General features: G+C 37.9%; 1 protein-coding gene across 1 annotated transcript in view; it reads left to right on the plus strand.

The window, feature by feature from the left end:
- Positions 1 to 16,326, plus strand: part of SLIT3 (slit guidance ligand 3) — a 531,568-nt gene that overhangs the window by 363,912 nt on the left and 151,330 nt on the right. The window contains exon 13 of the mRNA XM_027810336.2: positions 10,018 to 10,089. Within this exon, the coding sequence (XP_027666137.1) occupies positions 10,018 to 10,089 (72 nt within the window). The remainder of the gene's footprint in view (positions 1 to 10,017; positions 10,090 to 16,326) is intronic.

Here is a 16,326-nt window from a genome sequence, read left to right on the forward strand (position 1 = left end):
GAGGAACTATTTACACATCTCTAGTATATTCTTTTATATATGGATACCCCCAAGGTTATGGACTTGTTCACTTCTTCAAATCAGTGCATTTGTTGTTCTACTGTACCTGTGCGCCTGCAGGCTAATCCATGCCCCTCAACTCATGGCACACAAAATCCTCATCATAGCTCAGGCAGTATTTGGTGGTGTTAATCAGGGAAGGGTTAGGGAAAATACTTCTATACTGAATTTTTCTTCTTTATTAAAGAACTGAAATTGCATTCTCTTGTGAGTTTTTTGGCTTATTTGTTTTTAGGACTTTTTTTTCAAACTAGTTCGGGAAGAACTTAAGCTCTTAAGAAAATTTTTATATTTCTGTAATGTGTATAATTCTGTAATTACTACTTTATTAAGCTGGAAGGGGACTAAAATGTGACTCCATACAGGAGATAAAAGGAAGGTAGGATCTCTTCACAACCATTTGTTTATCTTTATAGAACACAGAAACTGTTTTAGCACCAAGTTGAATTTAAATGCAGCTATATTTCAACCTAGCTACCCACAGCACTATTAAAACGATGGAGCTTTTAATATGGGTAAAAGGAGCAATACAAGGTCAGAAGCTGCATATGGAGCATGAACTAGAACAGAGTGTTAGAAAGAGCCCCAGGTTGAGGGGAGAGGGTAGCTCAACTGGAATGATATTTACCTGTGTTAATTTTACAGTTTTAAAACATTTAGCTCATTAATATTCATATAAAGCAGCTTGATATTTTTTAAAGTGTAGTTTATTTCTAAAAGATGCCATAATTTTATTCTCTGAATACCAGATAATTCTAACATCTGTATAACTTGTTGACTAGTGCTAATATTAGAAGATTATTCAGTACTAGACTTATATGTTGCAGTGAACTTCTGAGCCAAAATGCAGAAGGATGGGCCTTTTTTTGTGCCCTGAATCCAGCTGGGAGAATGCCAGAAATATATATTAAGTGTTGCTAGCCTTTGTTGAATAGTTAGGGTGGTGTTATTCAACATGCTGTGGAAATGGTCAAATCCCTCAATGCTGCCTGGAAACGATTCAGTAAGAGAATGACATTTACTGAACACTATAGGTTTTGGCTTAGTATGAAACTGCTGCTGATGCTGCAATGCTACAGCTTTCTGTTCTTGGCAAACCTTCTGGCTAGGAGCAAGCTGGACAGGCAAGACATTTCTACTGGAGTTGACTTCCTAATGCAGAAGTTATTCAGCTTTAGCTATAGCTAATTCAGATACCCCCAGGTGGCCTCAAAAGTGGGACAGAACCTATCAGAGTGGACAGACAGGAAATGAGAGTATAAACTGAGCAGGAATTTAGTGTTTTGACTTGCACACAGAAGCAAGTGAAATGACTGTATTCTCTGCCCAGTCATCCAAAATTATATTGTAAGTGATGTTTAAATATGTTTATATTCAAGTGGGTAAAAGAGTGCTGAAGTTAAAGCTAGGAGGTTATAGGGGGGAAGAGAGATGGCTGAGAGAGAGGTGAGTTGCAGCACAGAAAGGCCACATTAAGGGAGCTGCCTCTGAGGAGTCTTTCTTTTGTTCAGTGTTTGTCTCTACCTCAGTTTCTTTCTACCACAGCCACACAAAGCTGTTGGAACACACAGTCTGTTTCTCCTCTCTTTGACATGATGGTTTCTTGGACAGTATCAGCTTCAGCCTTGAAACTGTCAGCCGCCTCCTCTAGGTTCAGTTGTCCATTGTACTTGCCATTGGCTTTTACTTTCTGTTTTTTTTTTTTTTTTTTTGCTCTTGCTCTTCTGTTTTGCTCTTGCTGTTCATTGCAGGTGGGTCTGTTAGGCAAGAGTTAGTTCCCAGATGTTTCATGACCTGTCACCCAGACCTCTGGCAGGTTCTTCCCTGCTGGTCGCTTCTGTAGTTGTTCAAGTTTCTGAATATTTATAGAGCAAGGTTCTCTGCTGTTCTGTGGAATCTGGGTTTCTCTGAAGAACTGTCCCTCAGGCTTCTACTTCTGAGAAGTAGAGGATCTTCTTTTGTGTGATCTCTGCTGTAGCCACCAGTCCAGTTCTGTCAACTACAGAAGGACGAGTAAGTGCAACAGAAGATTACTCCTTTGAAGTGCCAGCCCTCCCAATGAAACCATCAAAGGGGAACAAGGAGGTAGAAATGAAGTAAGACAGTTCTTTTACTAGTGTTTTCTCTTCTAAGCAGCTCAGTCTTTTTGGTGCCTGAGGCCCCAGTAACTTTAGTCAGCTGCATGCCCTGAAGGAACACCGCTCTGCATAGAATGCTTCAGCTCAGCAGAGAGTAACTTTTACTTTTCATGTATGTAAGTCAAATGTGATTGGTGGTGTACATTTTAATGAGACACCATTGGGGTTTAATCTGTGCACAGAGCAGCTGGACTTTTCAGCTGAGTTAAAACAAGAATAAAGCACGGGAATATATTAATGCACAAGTGAAAGTAAGCGACTTTGTTTCCATTAAAAATGAAGTACTGCTGTACTGCCTAAAATAGTTGCTTTTTTTCCCCCCTCTGCATTATTCCCATTTTCTGCTCCTCCCTTTACTCCCTGCTTGCATGCAATTGCAGTGCTCCCTATGGGTCTAAGAGAGCGAGAGTGCTTATCTGGAAGACAGCCAACTTTGTTAGTATAGCTGGCTAATGGAGACCTATATATAGTGGGTTGCTACTCTACTTTCTTCTGAAGTTAACTTAGGTTAGTGTTTCCAGGCAGAACTGTTTCTCAGAGTGCTCTGCCTATTGTACCTATGTAGAGATGGAAGGAAAAAATGGTTTATTATAGTTTTTGAAGCACAGAAATATTTATTACAGGAGCAGTTTCCTCTTAAATGTATAAAACGTAAATCTTTTAAAAGTGCTAAAGTTATCCATACGCTAGCAGGTTCTAAGCTTATGTTTTAAATCTATATATTTTCTCTAACAAGAAATCCACCTTTGGGAGTCAAACAGATCACAAAATCTTAACACTTGAAATAAACCTTTTCTACCTTAGGTTTTTTCTGCATTTAGCAAAAGAAAGGCAAGCGATTTCCTTGTAGGGACTTAAGAGTTTTCCATTTACACAAACACAGGGGGGGAAAAAAATGTTGTTTTCTCCATGCCCATTTTTCAGTGGGATTTTGTTCCCAATGCTTACAATGACTGTGTGGAACAAAGAATTGCTACTCCTTTTTCCTCAAGAAATATTTGGACATGTATGTAATTTCCCCCCACCCCTGCTTGTGACAACAGTTAAGGAACCAGAATCATTCATCTTCAAGAAAACTTTTTTCTTCTTCCTAGAGGTTTCTGGCTTTTTCTTTTCCCCTTGTTGTGTCAGATGCAGGTGGCACTGTGAGTCACTGGTCAGCTCTGGGTCTGTATGTTCTGTGGATTTAATTCTGTTATAGTGTCTGAAGTTGCCTTTCAATATTTAGGCACTAGGTCTTAGATCCTCTAGCATATTTTTAGTATGAACCAAACTTCAAACATATTTATGGATAAAACTGAAGATACAGTAAGATCCAGCCTCTGGTCTTGAGCGAGCGCAGTCGTGGAGAGCTTGCTATAAAGCTGTTGTGGAGAACGGAGGGTGTTGTGGATCAAGGCCTGAGGTAAAGGGTCTTTAGTTTTAAAGATGCTGCTGTGGGATTTGGGAGGAAGAAGTTATGATGCATAATTTCAGTGACAGCTATGGGGCAAGTAAACTGCTTATCTATACCGAAGTCTCCCCTCTTGAAAAATGTGGAAGTTTTTCTCTGTCTCAAAGAGATGATACAAGGGTGTATACTTTGAAGGCTGTGAGATGTAGTGACACTGCAGTACTCGGGACCATATGAAATATCCAAGATGAGAAACAAACAGAATTATTTGAATCGAAAAACCAGTAAGCAGTACAGGTGTACGTAAGCTGTGGTAATGTAGCTGTGGCTTTTGTGTTGGAGGGATTAGTCTTGCCATCCAATACTTATTTCCGTATAAACATGGGAACAAATAGTACCCTTGCATTGAGAAGTGTTGCAAATTTGGTTGATTGCAAAAGAATGCGTTATCTTAATTTTAAACAAAAATTTGAGAAATGTTCTTTGTAGTATGTGGTGTTTACTTTACAGAGCTAGAATCGCACTTTGGTGTTGGAGTGGTTAATAACTCAGTGCATAACATGGGGGCTAAGTTATGAGCAGTTTCACGTTTCAAGGTTGCTGTGTGCACTTTCTGAATTAAATTAATTTTTCACTTAAGCAACTCAAAATCTGTCTAATATCAGTGAGAGGATTGTATCAGCATTTGATTATTGTTAATAGTATCAAAGATAAATGTTATTTTTAGGGTCAGTAAACTTTCCACAAATGTAGGTTTGGAAGGCCATATCCAGACTGTCTGGGGATATTTTATGAGATATGACAAAACAGTCTAAGCCTTCAGTGTATTAAACTGAATGAATAAATTTCAGACCACTGCAGAGGGAGAATTCCTTTGCTTTTGTTCATATACTGAATTAAGCTAGTGAACAATTTAAAAGCTTAGATCAGCCTGGGCACAAAGACAAGAGACAGATTTTGACACAGCAGTCCCATTTAGACCATCATCTCCTGGGTGATGATGTATGTGGTGTCATTCATGGTGATTTGAAATCTACAATAAAACACTGTCTATTGCAATAACTGCCAAACTTATTTTAAGGTAACAAATTACTTTAGATAGTTTTACTGTGATTTATTTAACCTAACTTGTTCTGAAGAAATATGAAATAGTGCAGGGGAAAAAGATTACATGTCTAAGTTTCTTTCAGATATTAGAAATTTATTGCTGTTTTTACCCCTATCAATTCCTCGTCTTTTGAAAACTTGAATACTTACTGAGCCTGTGCCATTGTACATAGCTTGGGAAACATAATTCTTCCTAGCAAGAATTGTTTTCACAGTCTGAAGGAAAGCTAAAACCATCCTGAGGACTGAAAAAGACATTGCACAAAGTCAAATTTTGACATTTCAGTAAAAAGGTTTCAGTCAAGCCAAAATAAGGGAACACTTAGCTCAAAACCATATGGTCTAGGGCAAGAGATTCTGTGCTAGACTTCCATACCCCCAAAAAGGTCTGTGTCACCTTCCAGGGAAAAATATCTTTATTCTGACTTAACGAAGCGGCTAAATTGCAGCTACATTTGCATGTAAGGTGGGCCGATGAACTGTAAAATGAAGACAAGATACCAATTATTGTTTCACGTCCTTAGAAGGTGGTATGCTCAACTTCAGTGCATATGAAAGGCCATGTGTTAGTAAAGTCTTTGCAAATTCCTTAATTTTAAAATTATGCAAGAAGTCATTGTGTATAGAGACGGTGAAGAATCTGTGAGACTTTGATGTTTCAAGACCCTGCCACTGAAGGTTTGTGACATGATTAATTACATTCTCACCCAAGATGACATACTTGTTGCTATGTGTGCTTCCAGTGCTTTCTTTGTCTGGTATGTCCCAAGCTTCTAGATGAATCTATGCAGTGACTATTTTCACTGTTTAATCTTTTAACTATTTAGAACATCAGGTGGGTTGATCTGCAAAACTTGAAGTTTAGTATTTTTTGATTGGTGGTTTACTATTTAATTGTGTCTTGGAATAGATACATTTGGGGGGGAATATTAAAATATCATGCCAGAATCGGGCTGAAGAAACATAACCGCTCATTATGACTCTATATATTTGTATAATTTCTTATTGCAGATCCATAATAACCCTTAGCTGAATAGGGTGCTTCTTCCAGGGGTCTCCTCCAATGCTTGCAGTGCAGCCGGGGGTCTGTGCTTTACGTGTGTTGCCCTTCCCATTGTTTGGAAAGTTGATGGCAGCCTGAAAACTGCTCCAAGTATGAGTCAGTTTGCCAAGTACTTCTGAAGAACTGCAGCTTGTGTTTTGTGGCCATGCTGAAAGCATTTAGCTGTGAACTAGCAAGCTGATGGCTCTGTGTGCTGCTAGGAATATAGCCTTCAGACGGCTCAGCTGCACCTGTGCTGTAACAGCATCTTGCTGATGTTAGAAAGCCACCTGCAAAACATTTGAGAAAAGTTTGCTTGAGTTAAAAATGCAGTACGTGATTCTTCACACTGGTCATTCTGGTATTAGATATACCTGCCTTGTAAAAAGACAAGAATAAAATTAATGTGCGATAAAGTCTTCTGTGTTTGCACATCTTTACAACTGTTACCATCTTTCTAAAAGAGACTCCCGTGTCTGATGAGAAGAGAAAGAAAGGAACAGTAAGCAAAAGGACACCAATTGGTGTCTCAGCCAGTTTTGGCTTAGTCTCTGGTTGCTACTTTTAAGATCAACATTGTGAATATAGGATTAAGCTGTAGCTCTCTCTTCTCTTTCTCCAATAATGTACAGCATATGTATGGTAATATCATCCTCATCTGACAGTAAATGGTATCTATCAGACCTGTGCTAACTTGATGTCCCAGCAAAGCTGAGAAGCAAATGAAAAATCAGGAGCACACAATGAGAATTACAGTAATTACTTTTGTTATGTTCTAATAAATATCATTCTAATTCACTGATTCACTATCTATTTGCAACAATTAATGAGCTGATCTCATTTTTATTACATATTAACCTTGTTAGTGTATTTTTAAGAAAAAATATTTTGGGCCTAAAATTTTAGGGAGGGTTGTATGCCTGTGCCAAGCTTGCACAGTAGCCAGGACACCTGCATGTCCTGCAACATACATGAGGGATGCAAGTGAACATACGTTTTTAGAACTTGTAATGCCATAGGCAAATCTCCTGAAATTTATCTCTGTTGGTAAAAGCAGTGGAGATTTAGATTAAGTTCATTAATTGACTTGGCTGAGTTTCCTGTTATAAGGCCTTTTAAAGTTATTCTTTTGTTTGGGGGTTTTGTTTGGTTTCTTTTTTCCTCAAAGCCACTATCCTGGAAACATTGTGGTGCGCACTAGTGAGATGGGCTGAACGACAGGATGTAGAGGAAAGTGGCTGCGGTAATGGGGTGGACCTAACCTGGGCAGCCTTTTCTGCAGGCTGACTCGTGTTTAGTACTGTTAGGAGTGCAGCAGGTGGTACATTCAGAACAAAAGCATCTTAGACTGAGAACCTGGCCAATATTCATGTTTGTTGGTGGGGTATCCTTTCCTGACTTAAACAGGAAAAGTGAGACCTCTGAGGAAAGCAAAAGTTTCTGTGCTTTTTATTGGAGTAAATGGAAATAAGGAACTGAAGAAATGAGATGAAATGCATTATGTATCTCCCCTCCCCTCCTCTTTGCTTCTTTCTGGAGGACCATTTGACTCCAGCTCTGGTGTGGCAGGCAGACAATGGCATTAGCTAATTTGGCTCAGTGTAGCGCTGAACATGAATATGAATTAGAGACAAGTGCCTGAGCTCTCATACTGACTTTTGTTTAGCTGTTAATTTGTTCGAATGTTAATGTGCCACATGCACATAAGCCCAATTAGGTTTGAAAATGCTTATTTTCTTTTCATGGCTTCTAAAAATTGGAAGCTTTGTTTTATTTTATAAGCTCTTTTAATCTGGTTTATTTCACTCAAAATAATAAAGAGTATGTATAAACACATCCAAGGCTTAAAATTCAGTGGAATGCTGCACTATGACCTTCTGACTCTTAAAAGAAAACGAAAAATTAATGTCTTATTTTGATATTTGCATTTAGTGGTACCATAACTAACAGTACTGGGTGTGTGTTGAACTCTTCAAAGTTTTACTTTACATAAGTGTTTTTACCTCTACAGCCAGAACAACCCCTTAGTCTGGAGTGGGGATTTTTTACTTCTTTCCATAGGCATTTTGTAAAGCTTATCTTCTGAACTCTATCTTACATGCTATAGTATTATGCATTATCGATCAGCATTGATGATCCTGCTACTCCACAAAACTAAGGAAGATGTTCATCTAACATCACAGAGCTTATAATTAAACTTTGTATACAAATGATGCACTTGCCAAAGAAATGTTGTTAAGAAAGAGTGGAAATTGAAATGGAAATATACGGGATTCTGTGGGCATCAACTTACTATTTTAACCTTTTATAAATACTTTGTTTGCAGAGCTTTTGCTTCCTGATACAGGTGCTCACATCAGTTTCTTTGCTCAGAAAGAAGTCTGTGAGTCAGCCATTTTATGCTGTTTTAGATGCTGGTTTAGAGCCCAGTGAAATTCAGTGACTTGAATATTAGCTCATATTTGAAACAGTTATCTAAATGGACCTGCTAGGCCTTTCAAAGTTCAGCCATCATTTCTGTGTAGTTTTTGGTAAAGTATAAAAATCTATGTATGTTGCATGAAAATTTCTTGAAGTAGGAAATTGTGGGTGCTTTCTGAAGCTGGAAGTAGGAAACAATTAGAAAAAATCAGTGGTACTAGCATTCAATACTCACAGAAAACATTGACTGTAACAGCAGATTAAAAGCCAACCTTCTGACTCTGCAGTAGATAAAGAGAAATTATGTTACATTTGTTTAGAGAAAATATAATGCTAGATATCATTAGTTTCTTGGGTAGCAGTTCAGTTCCTGCTAAACTATAAAAGTAGTGAAAAATGAAGCTTCAAGTTTATATTTTCATATCTATGTGCTGTTATTTTATTTAGATTAATTTTATTTAGGCTCAGAAATGAGCTGATCTGGGAACTCTCCCACAGAGGTGATATACTTCCAATGACTGATGAAGAGTGAACTGAAGTAGCGATACTCTGGGAAGGCCAGAGGGTATTGTAAATGGTCCATCATGCTAAGTGTTTGTTTTTCAGTATGTTCAATTCACCATAATATTTTAAATGTTGAAAGACAGGGTAAGCCAGAATTTCAGCCGCCATCCAAGCCTCATACAGCTATTTGATTCATTGCTAGCATATTATTCCACATTAAAAATTTAGGGAATTAACCAGTTTAGTGACACATAAGCAACAAAGTTTTGGCATGAGCTGGTTTATAACCATTTACTGTGTCCTATGTAGAGCATAGAATTTACATATATACTGTTCTTCCCAGTTTGATGTCTATCAAAATGTTTAGGTAAGGCATAAAATTTTCAGAGAGAGCCTAATCTTCTTCCCTTTTACCAGGACCCATATAAGGTCCTAACTCACTTTCTGGTTTTGACAAATTTCATCAGCTTGCAGAAATGACATGAGTAAATAGTTTAGCCATGATTGAAATTCATGTATTCCTGTCATATATGGTTTTGCTCTGATCCCTAGGTAACACATCTTAGCATAATGGTGGTTTTATCTGTTTTTCCCTTTAGTTCAACTTCTGAGGATACTATATGTGCATTTTTCCATTAAAAAAGGAAGCATTTTTAATCTAAAAACTGAATCATGGATACCAGGTCATATATATTTATGCTTGAATAAATATATGCAGTGAATCTTGTTAGTGTTACTAAATGTTTACTGATTTTTATGACTAAACTATATGTAAATTATTTTTGAGCTTCTGAAATATATCTCTATTTCCAGTTAAGGCTGACTTTCTTTATATTACCTAGTTGAAATGGTAACAGCAGCTGGTGAAGCCATAATATTTTATCCAATGATGCCTGTGTCACATTCATGCCAGTTATTATATCTTAAGAGATTCAGTTATATGAAAGTTAATCTACAGCCAGCTTATGCTCCCTGGCTTTTAAATTCACTATCAATGAGCAGAATTCTAGGTTTGTGCATCATATAATATGCCATTCAATGGTTAAAATATCTCTAAAAAAGGATAGAAAAAAAATCCCTCAACAGAATGAAAAATATTTCAGATACAGTTTTTGGATGATGTCCAGTTTCTACATTAAAAATGCTTTCCAACACCAGACGAAGCCTGAATCATAACGACTCATTTAATACCATGTGCTCTCTGAGAAGAAAATGAGATCAGTAGTTAAATGAAATGCCCACAGATCCTGGGCATGGTGCACAGGATCAATAAAGATGATAATGCAGAGATGTGGGAGGACACTAAACTGGTCTGTTATTTAAGATTTATTTTGTCTTCCTGAATCTTTCAGAGTGCTCTATGGAAACAAGATCACAGAGATTCCCCAGGGCCTTTTTGATGATCTTGTGTCTCTGCAGCTGCTGTGAGTATGATCCCTTCCTCTTCTTTATTTTACAGACTAGCTAGATTTACTGTTTTTTCAGCTTCTGACATTAATATAATCACCTCTTCCACTGAAAACTCACAGGGATGTGCTAGTCTGTTGTTTCTGTGTCAGGCAAGAGGGAGGCAAAGGGCTGGGGGGAAAAAAATAAAAAAGAAGGTGCCAACAGTTTTATAACACAGTGTGTATAATGGATAATAGACACAGAGGATTTAGGTGTGGGGAGGAAATGAGAGGCTCGGTGAAGTCCAAGAAAGGAAATTTGGTCACCGGCTGATGTGCGGGTGGAGATGCCATCTGATTGTTTTTACACATTTAGCATTTGTGGTTGAATACGTAGATCCTTGAGGGCTACTGTGTTGCAAGTACATGCACATGCAAGCAAAATGCAGTATGAAAGATCTTACTGTTGTGAGCCATGCTTAATTCCATATTCTTATTATGCCAAATGTGGCTTAGCTGCAAGAGAAATGACTTCACAATATATTGTGCATTTGAGTATTTTACGCTGTGTGTGATTTAACAGACAGTCAGTCATGATCGGGGGGAAGGTAGATATTGTACACTCATCAGTATTTGTTAATGTAGCATAAAAAATTTCTGAAGCCAAATGTGAAATTGCAAATTTCACTCACTCTTATCTCCATAATCACATTGGGAACCAGTAACTCCTTCAAAGAGAAGCAAATAAGCTATTTCAGCCAGTCAGTAGAGGGACCAGAAGAGAAGTGAGTTTAGTATGTATTCCTAGTGTTCTGAGTACCACCATAGATGATGCACTCGGAAAGTAAAGCTGATATATGATAAATTCAGCAGTTCTGGTTTGTACCACACACAACCCTCCACCTCCAAACAATAAATTAGATAAGATATAATATTTAAAAATGGCTTTTAGACATGTTATTTTAGGCCTTTCTGACTGTCTTGACATAACCAGAAATGGGTACAGTCTTTGCTGCAGTTGTGTGCTACATAAAAATAAGCATGGATTTGGATTAGAAATCCATGAGCACAGCCAAGGAACTAAAATATGAAATAGTTGAAATTGTTCTGTATGTTGAGTGAAGGACTACTCAGATGTGTAATTTATCCATAAGACCTTAACTTCAAACATGGACCACAGTATTCTAGAGAAGGACAAGCAAGAGTACAGTCTTTGAGCTGCAATGGTGGGAAGCTGTTCATCTCCTGCACACAGCCAATTATTTTGTCGTCACCTTTTGCACATATTTGTTCTGGCAGCTCCCTTCCTCTCTCCTGTCTTATAACTCACAAGATTGTTAGTACTTCAGTGTCTTCACAGCCAACCTATGCAGTACGAGAACTGTGTATTTAGGGGGAAGGCAGTTTGCCATATGTGAGAAAAATAAGCATGAAAGTACTTTGAAGCTGGGACTCAGTACACAGTGATGTGACTGGCATGTTAGTCGTCAGGCTCAGGTTGTGTTCAGTACAATGAAGATGCTGCAAGCAAAAGGAGAGCTAAAACTTAACTTGTCACTTTGACCTCTGAGAAAGAAACTATATGAAAGAAATCTGAGCCTTATCATAATCCGTCCCCCCCAAAAAATTTATGGGTACACATTCAAAGTGATACACAGTTGTTCCGTCTAACCAGGACACTTTACAGAAAGGATCTTTTCCAGTAGGAAAAAAAAAAAAATCACTCAACACATGGCTCACTGTGTCCTATAAAAATGTGGGTCTAGAACATTTTGCATAAAGCTTTAAGCAGGTTTCAACACCTTTATACTATAGTCCTTGTGTGCATGTACTGCAGGCTTTCAATAAATGGCATATTTAAGGTGAGATGCAGTTGTTTTCCAGTCTGATTTAGGTCAAGTGATGCCTTTTTGTTAAAGGGGAAAAATCTATATGCCAAAGAACCATTAAAAGGTATTGTACTCAACAATTTAAACATTCTCAAGCTGAGAAGATGTAAGAAGGTTATCCCCTGTTATGGGATTCGCAGAGTACTGTTTGAATGTAAAGTAGCTTTATCAAGGAGAGTGTTGAATGATCATGTTTTAAATGCAAACAAATGTCTGCACACTTTTCTGATTGTGGCTTTGAAACAGCTATTAGGGGATTGCTTGTAGTATTTTAATGGATACCAAAAAAATAAATGGCATTCGTTGGTTTTAGACCTGCTGTTGAACGTTTGGAAGAGCGCCCTATGATTAGATCTAATTTAGTGTTCAGTGGGCACTAGATTGGATTTCTTCTTATTAGTCTGGAGACACACTGATAAGAACGCTCTGATTAAGGTATCCTGGTAGCCAGTATAATTTCCTAAGCTTGAGCTGGAGCATTTTTGAAAATGCACTGGCATTATGGTAAAGCAGGACATGATCAGAAAAAGGGAGTCATTGTGGGTCCTGTATAAAATCGCTGAGATTGTATTTAGAAGGAAAAAAATATTACTGTTTAATTGCAGAGTAGATAATATTATTTACTGGTTTGGATAAGACTCATCAGAGTTTCTCAGAAATGTCATTATCCTTCTCTCTAAATATACTGTCATAGTATAGGCCCAGATTATACTGCTTTTATTCTGGCAGAATTGTTTTGTGGAAGTGCTTTATATCTGCAGACAGTACCACTGCTGTCAGAAGCACTGTAGAGTAAGCTCAGCCCAGGCATGACAGCATCTTCAACTGCCCCATTTGACTTTGGTCTATGGGAAGTGAAGAAATCGGAACAAATTTTAGATAACCTGGCTAGCACTAGAATTCTGTATTTCTGTCATATAAGACAGAGATATGTAAGCCAATATTATGTTGTATCTGGCAAGAAAATAATCAGGCAGGCTTAGATAACAAGGGGGGGTTTGTTGGAGTGTGTGTGTTGTGGTTTTTTCTGACCTCTATGGCTTTAATTTAAAATGTTGCATCTGAAGACTTTGTTTCAATTAGCTATCGTAAGTAGTTAACATTCTTCATATAAATAATCACAATTGAATTTCTAAATTGCTGATTTCACAAATCTTATATCTTCCTAAATATGCAACTGTAACCAACACAGCAGCAAACAATATTATAGAAGCCCAACTACACATCTGTTCTGTGGAGAAGAAGCTTTTGTTGGACCATGTTATTTTCTTTATCCTATTTGAAGTTGCCAGGAGAGAGGATGCTAGAAAGCTACTGTACGCTATCCTCATACATTCTTCTTTTAAGGAGGCTGGATCAAGTGTCTTCTGAGAATTTTAGGTCAGTTTGGATTTTTAGAGCTGTATGGTTTACAGTTTTCCAGAAAGGGATAACTGAAGTCTGATATTTTTATTTTTTTTTACCAGTTAACTGAAACTTTTACTTCACTGGGGCAACAGTCCATCCAAGCTGTAAAACAGTGTTTCATTATCACTGTTTGTGTAACTTGCATTTGAATATCGAAAGAATAGAAGGAGTTTCAATTTAAGGTGGAAGTTTTCAAGTAACCATTAGCTGTGGCAAGTTTGAACTCAGGTCCAGGAGCCCTTCGACTAACCCTGGTCCATCTAGATGTTGGAATATATTTAAATGTCCTTCTCACCTGTCTTTCAGTTTTCCTGGAATGTGGACAAGCTCGCTCAGGAACACTTGATTTTGCCAAACTGTCTGCCAGTCACTGCACAGGGGGCAAAACATAACAGTGTGAAGCTCCCTCTTTTTTAGCAGCCTTGTGGCAGGTGAACCGAATGGTTGCTCTGCTTGCTCCCGAATGGGCAAATGTGCAGAGCCAGTCTGCAGTGAAACAGTGAGTCAGGTGGCTCAAGACGTGAGCCGTGGATAAGGGGCACCAAGTTTGTTAACTAGTATTTTTGATGTCTAAGTAATACACTATCCTCTCTGTGACGGTGTTAAAACAAACGTTGTGGGGGGCTTTTTGTTACAGTTATACACTGTGTGCTTCACAGTGCTCTACTTCCTGGAACAAGAAGGTATCATAAAATCTCTACTATTTAAAGAGATTGTATAGCAAAATAATATAGGGCGATGAAATCTCATTTCTTAAGTGCCTGGCAAGTATCAGTTTTCAATAAATCCTTTTCCTTGAGGAAAATTACTTTGGAAAGTTACTGATCATACAGGTGCTCAGGCATGTTGATCCTATATCTTATGACTGAGATCCCCATGGCCTGCTGGGCAAGAAAGTACCTCTATGGTAGACTCTGTTTGGATGTTCTGAGTAGATACACTCCTGGGGTGCATATATATTGAAATCAGAGGTTTGTTGTATTCCACTCTCGTAAAATGAAGCCAAAAGCTTACAGCTTTGTTGTCCTCCTCCTAATGTGTGATCATTAGGGAAAACTCAGCATTGGAGTTGGAAAAGACCAATAATCATATTGGTGCCTGGAGTTTGACATATGGACAGATAAAGTAACCTCAAAAGTGGTGAAAAATTATACTTCCAGATCCAATCACCTAACCCACATTAAAATTAGAACTAGATCTAGTATTTACAACTTCAACTGACCTTTATTTAAAATAGACCTGTATGAAGTGACAAATCGTGTGTTTACTTTCAGAAACTGCTATTATCAGTCTTCCCAAAATGCAACCAGTCAAATTTTCCTTTGAGAGTTTTTCCTTTTTAACTGCTTTGTATGCTGTTTCTCCTTGGATGAATAGTGAGATACTCCCATAGTTCTTTGGTGAGGTTGTTGGAAAATATCTCCGTGGCAAATTTGCCAAGTTTGAAGTGCTTTTGTTGACTGGTAATTGAAAATTGACTCCAGGTGCTTAAGACCTTAAAATAGGATCTACCAATTATTTATTATATACTTTTTGAGCTTGTTAGAAGCTCAAAGAAAATCCAGTGAAGCACAAACCCTTACAAAGTATTAAAAAAATACAAAATTATTACAAAGAATGTACATTAGCTCAAATATTTTTGTACTGTATATATTACATAGTTATATGCATAAGTATCATTAAACAGTGATGCAAACATTATATCAGTGTCAGAATAAAGAAATTAGTTTTCCATTTCCAGGTCATTTATAGCACAGTAGTCTCTCCTCCCCCCTGCCCCAGCAATCTTCTGAGCTTTGAGTGATGTAGAAAATCTTCTTGATTTTTCTCATGGAGAAGAGACAACAGATACTAAAAAAAGAGACCTTCTGACTAAATGTGAAGGGAAACATTTTCACAATGACAAGTCAAGCAGTGAAGCAGGCTGTCCAGAAAGTTGTGCGTTCTCTCTCCTTGAAGATTTTAAAGACTGGACTGAACAGAACTCTAAGCAACCTGATCTGACCTTATAGCTCACCCTGTTTTGAGCAGTCTAACAGGACAAGAAACTGCTCAAGCTTCCTGCCATTCTGAATTATCCTGTGATCTGATTAAGTAATTATTTTTCAGATAAAGCAAATATCTGCATTAAATATCTATAAATTGGTCATGCTTTGAGTAGGGTTTAGACCAGATGACTTCTGGAGCTCCTTTGCAACCTATGTCATTTCTGGGTTCTGTGATTCTGAATTCTTAGCAAAATAACATATGAATTTTTCCCTTGGGTTACTCAAAATATTTCTGGCTACAGCAGACGTACTACACAACCCTCATCCTTCTAGTTCGGGACACAATACACTCTGCACAGACCTGTTTAATAGCCTTATAATTGTTTTCAAGCCATTTGCCTCAAGCTTTTTTTCCTTCAGATTTCTCCATTTAGGCTGCTATTGTGATAATACTACTAAACTCAATAACTGCTGTTAAAGTGAGGGATCAGCATCTGCCAGACACAGAAACACAATTACAGTCAAGCACTAATGAAAGACTGCAACAGCATCTGCCTTTTCTGTGTCACTTCTGTAGCCTGTCTGCATGCAACTTGCCACAACAACTGCCAGTTCATACGTCAGCGTGTGATTTATTAGCTCGTCTGACGCCAGTGCTCCAAGCTGAACTCACCTGATAGAAACCCTCCTAGTTGTTGTTACACGAGGAGCTAACTTCCTGGTAGCACAGGAAGCTGAGAAACTGTGTTTATTCTCTTGTGCATCTGACTTATCACGCGGTTATCTAAAATTAGCTGTAACCTTATCTGCAGCCATTAAGTTGGACAATATTGAATTTTGAATAACAGATGCCCAGATGCTATGGCAACATGTACTTATAATTCTACAGGTAGTAACACTAGTACCACAGGATTGTTTTGTGGAGGGTGTTCAACTGGAGTTGCAGTCTTTTGGATCAGAAATGAAAGGAGGCCTTTAACACCTCCAAA

Source organism: Falco cherrug, chromosome 8 (genome assembly GCF_023634085.1).
Source record: "Falco cherrug isolate bFalChe1 chromosome 8, bFalChe1.pri, whole genome shotgun sequence".
NCBI classification, from domain to species: Eukaryota; Metazoa; Chordata; class Aves; order Falconiformes; family Falconidae; genus Falco; species Falco cherrug.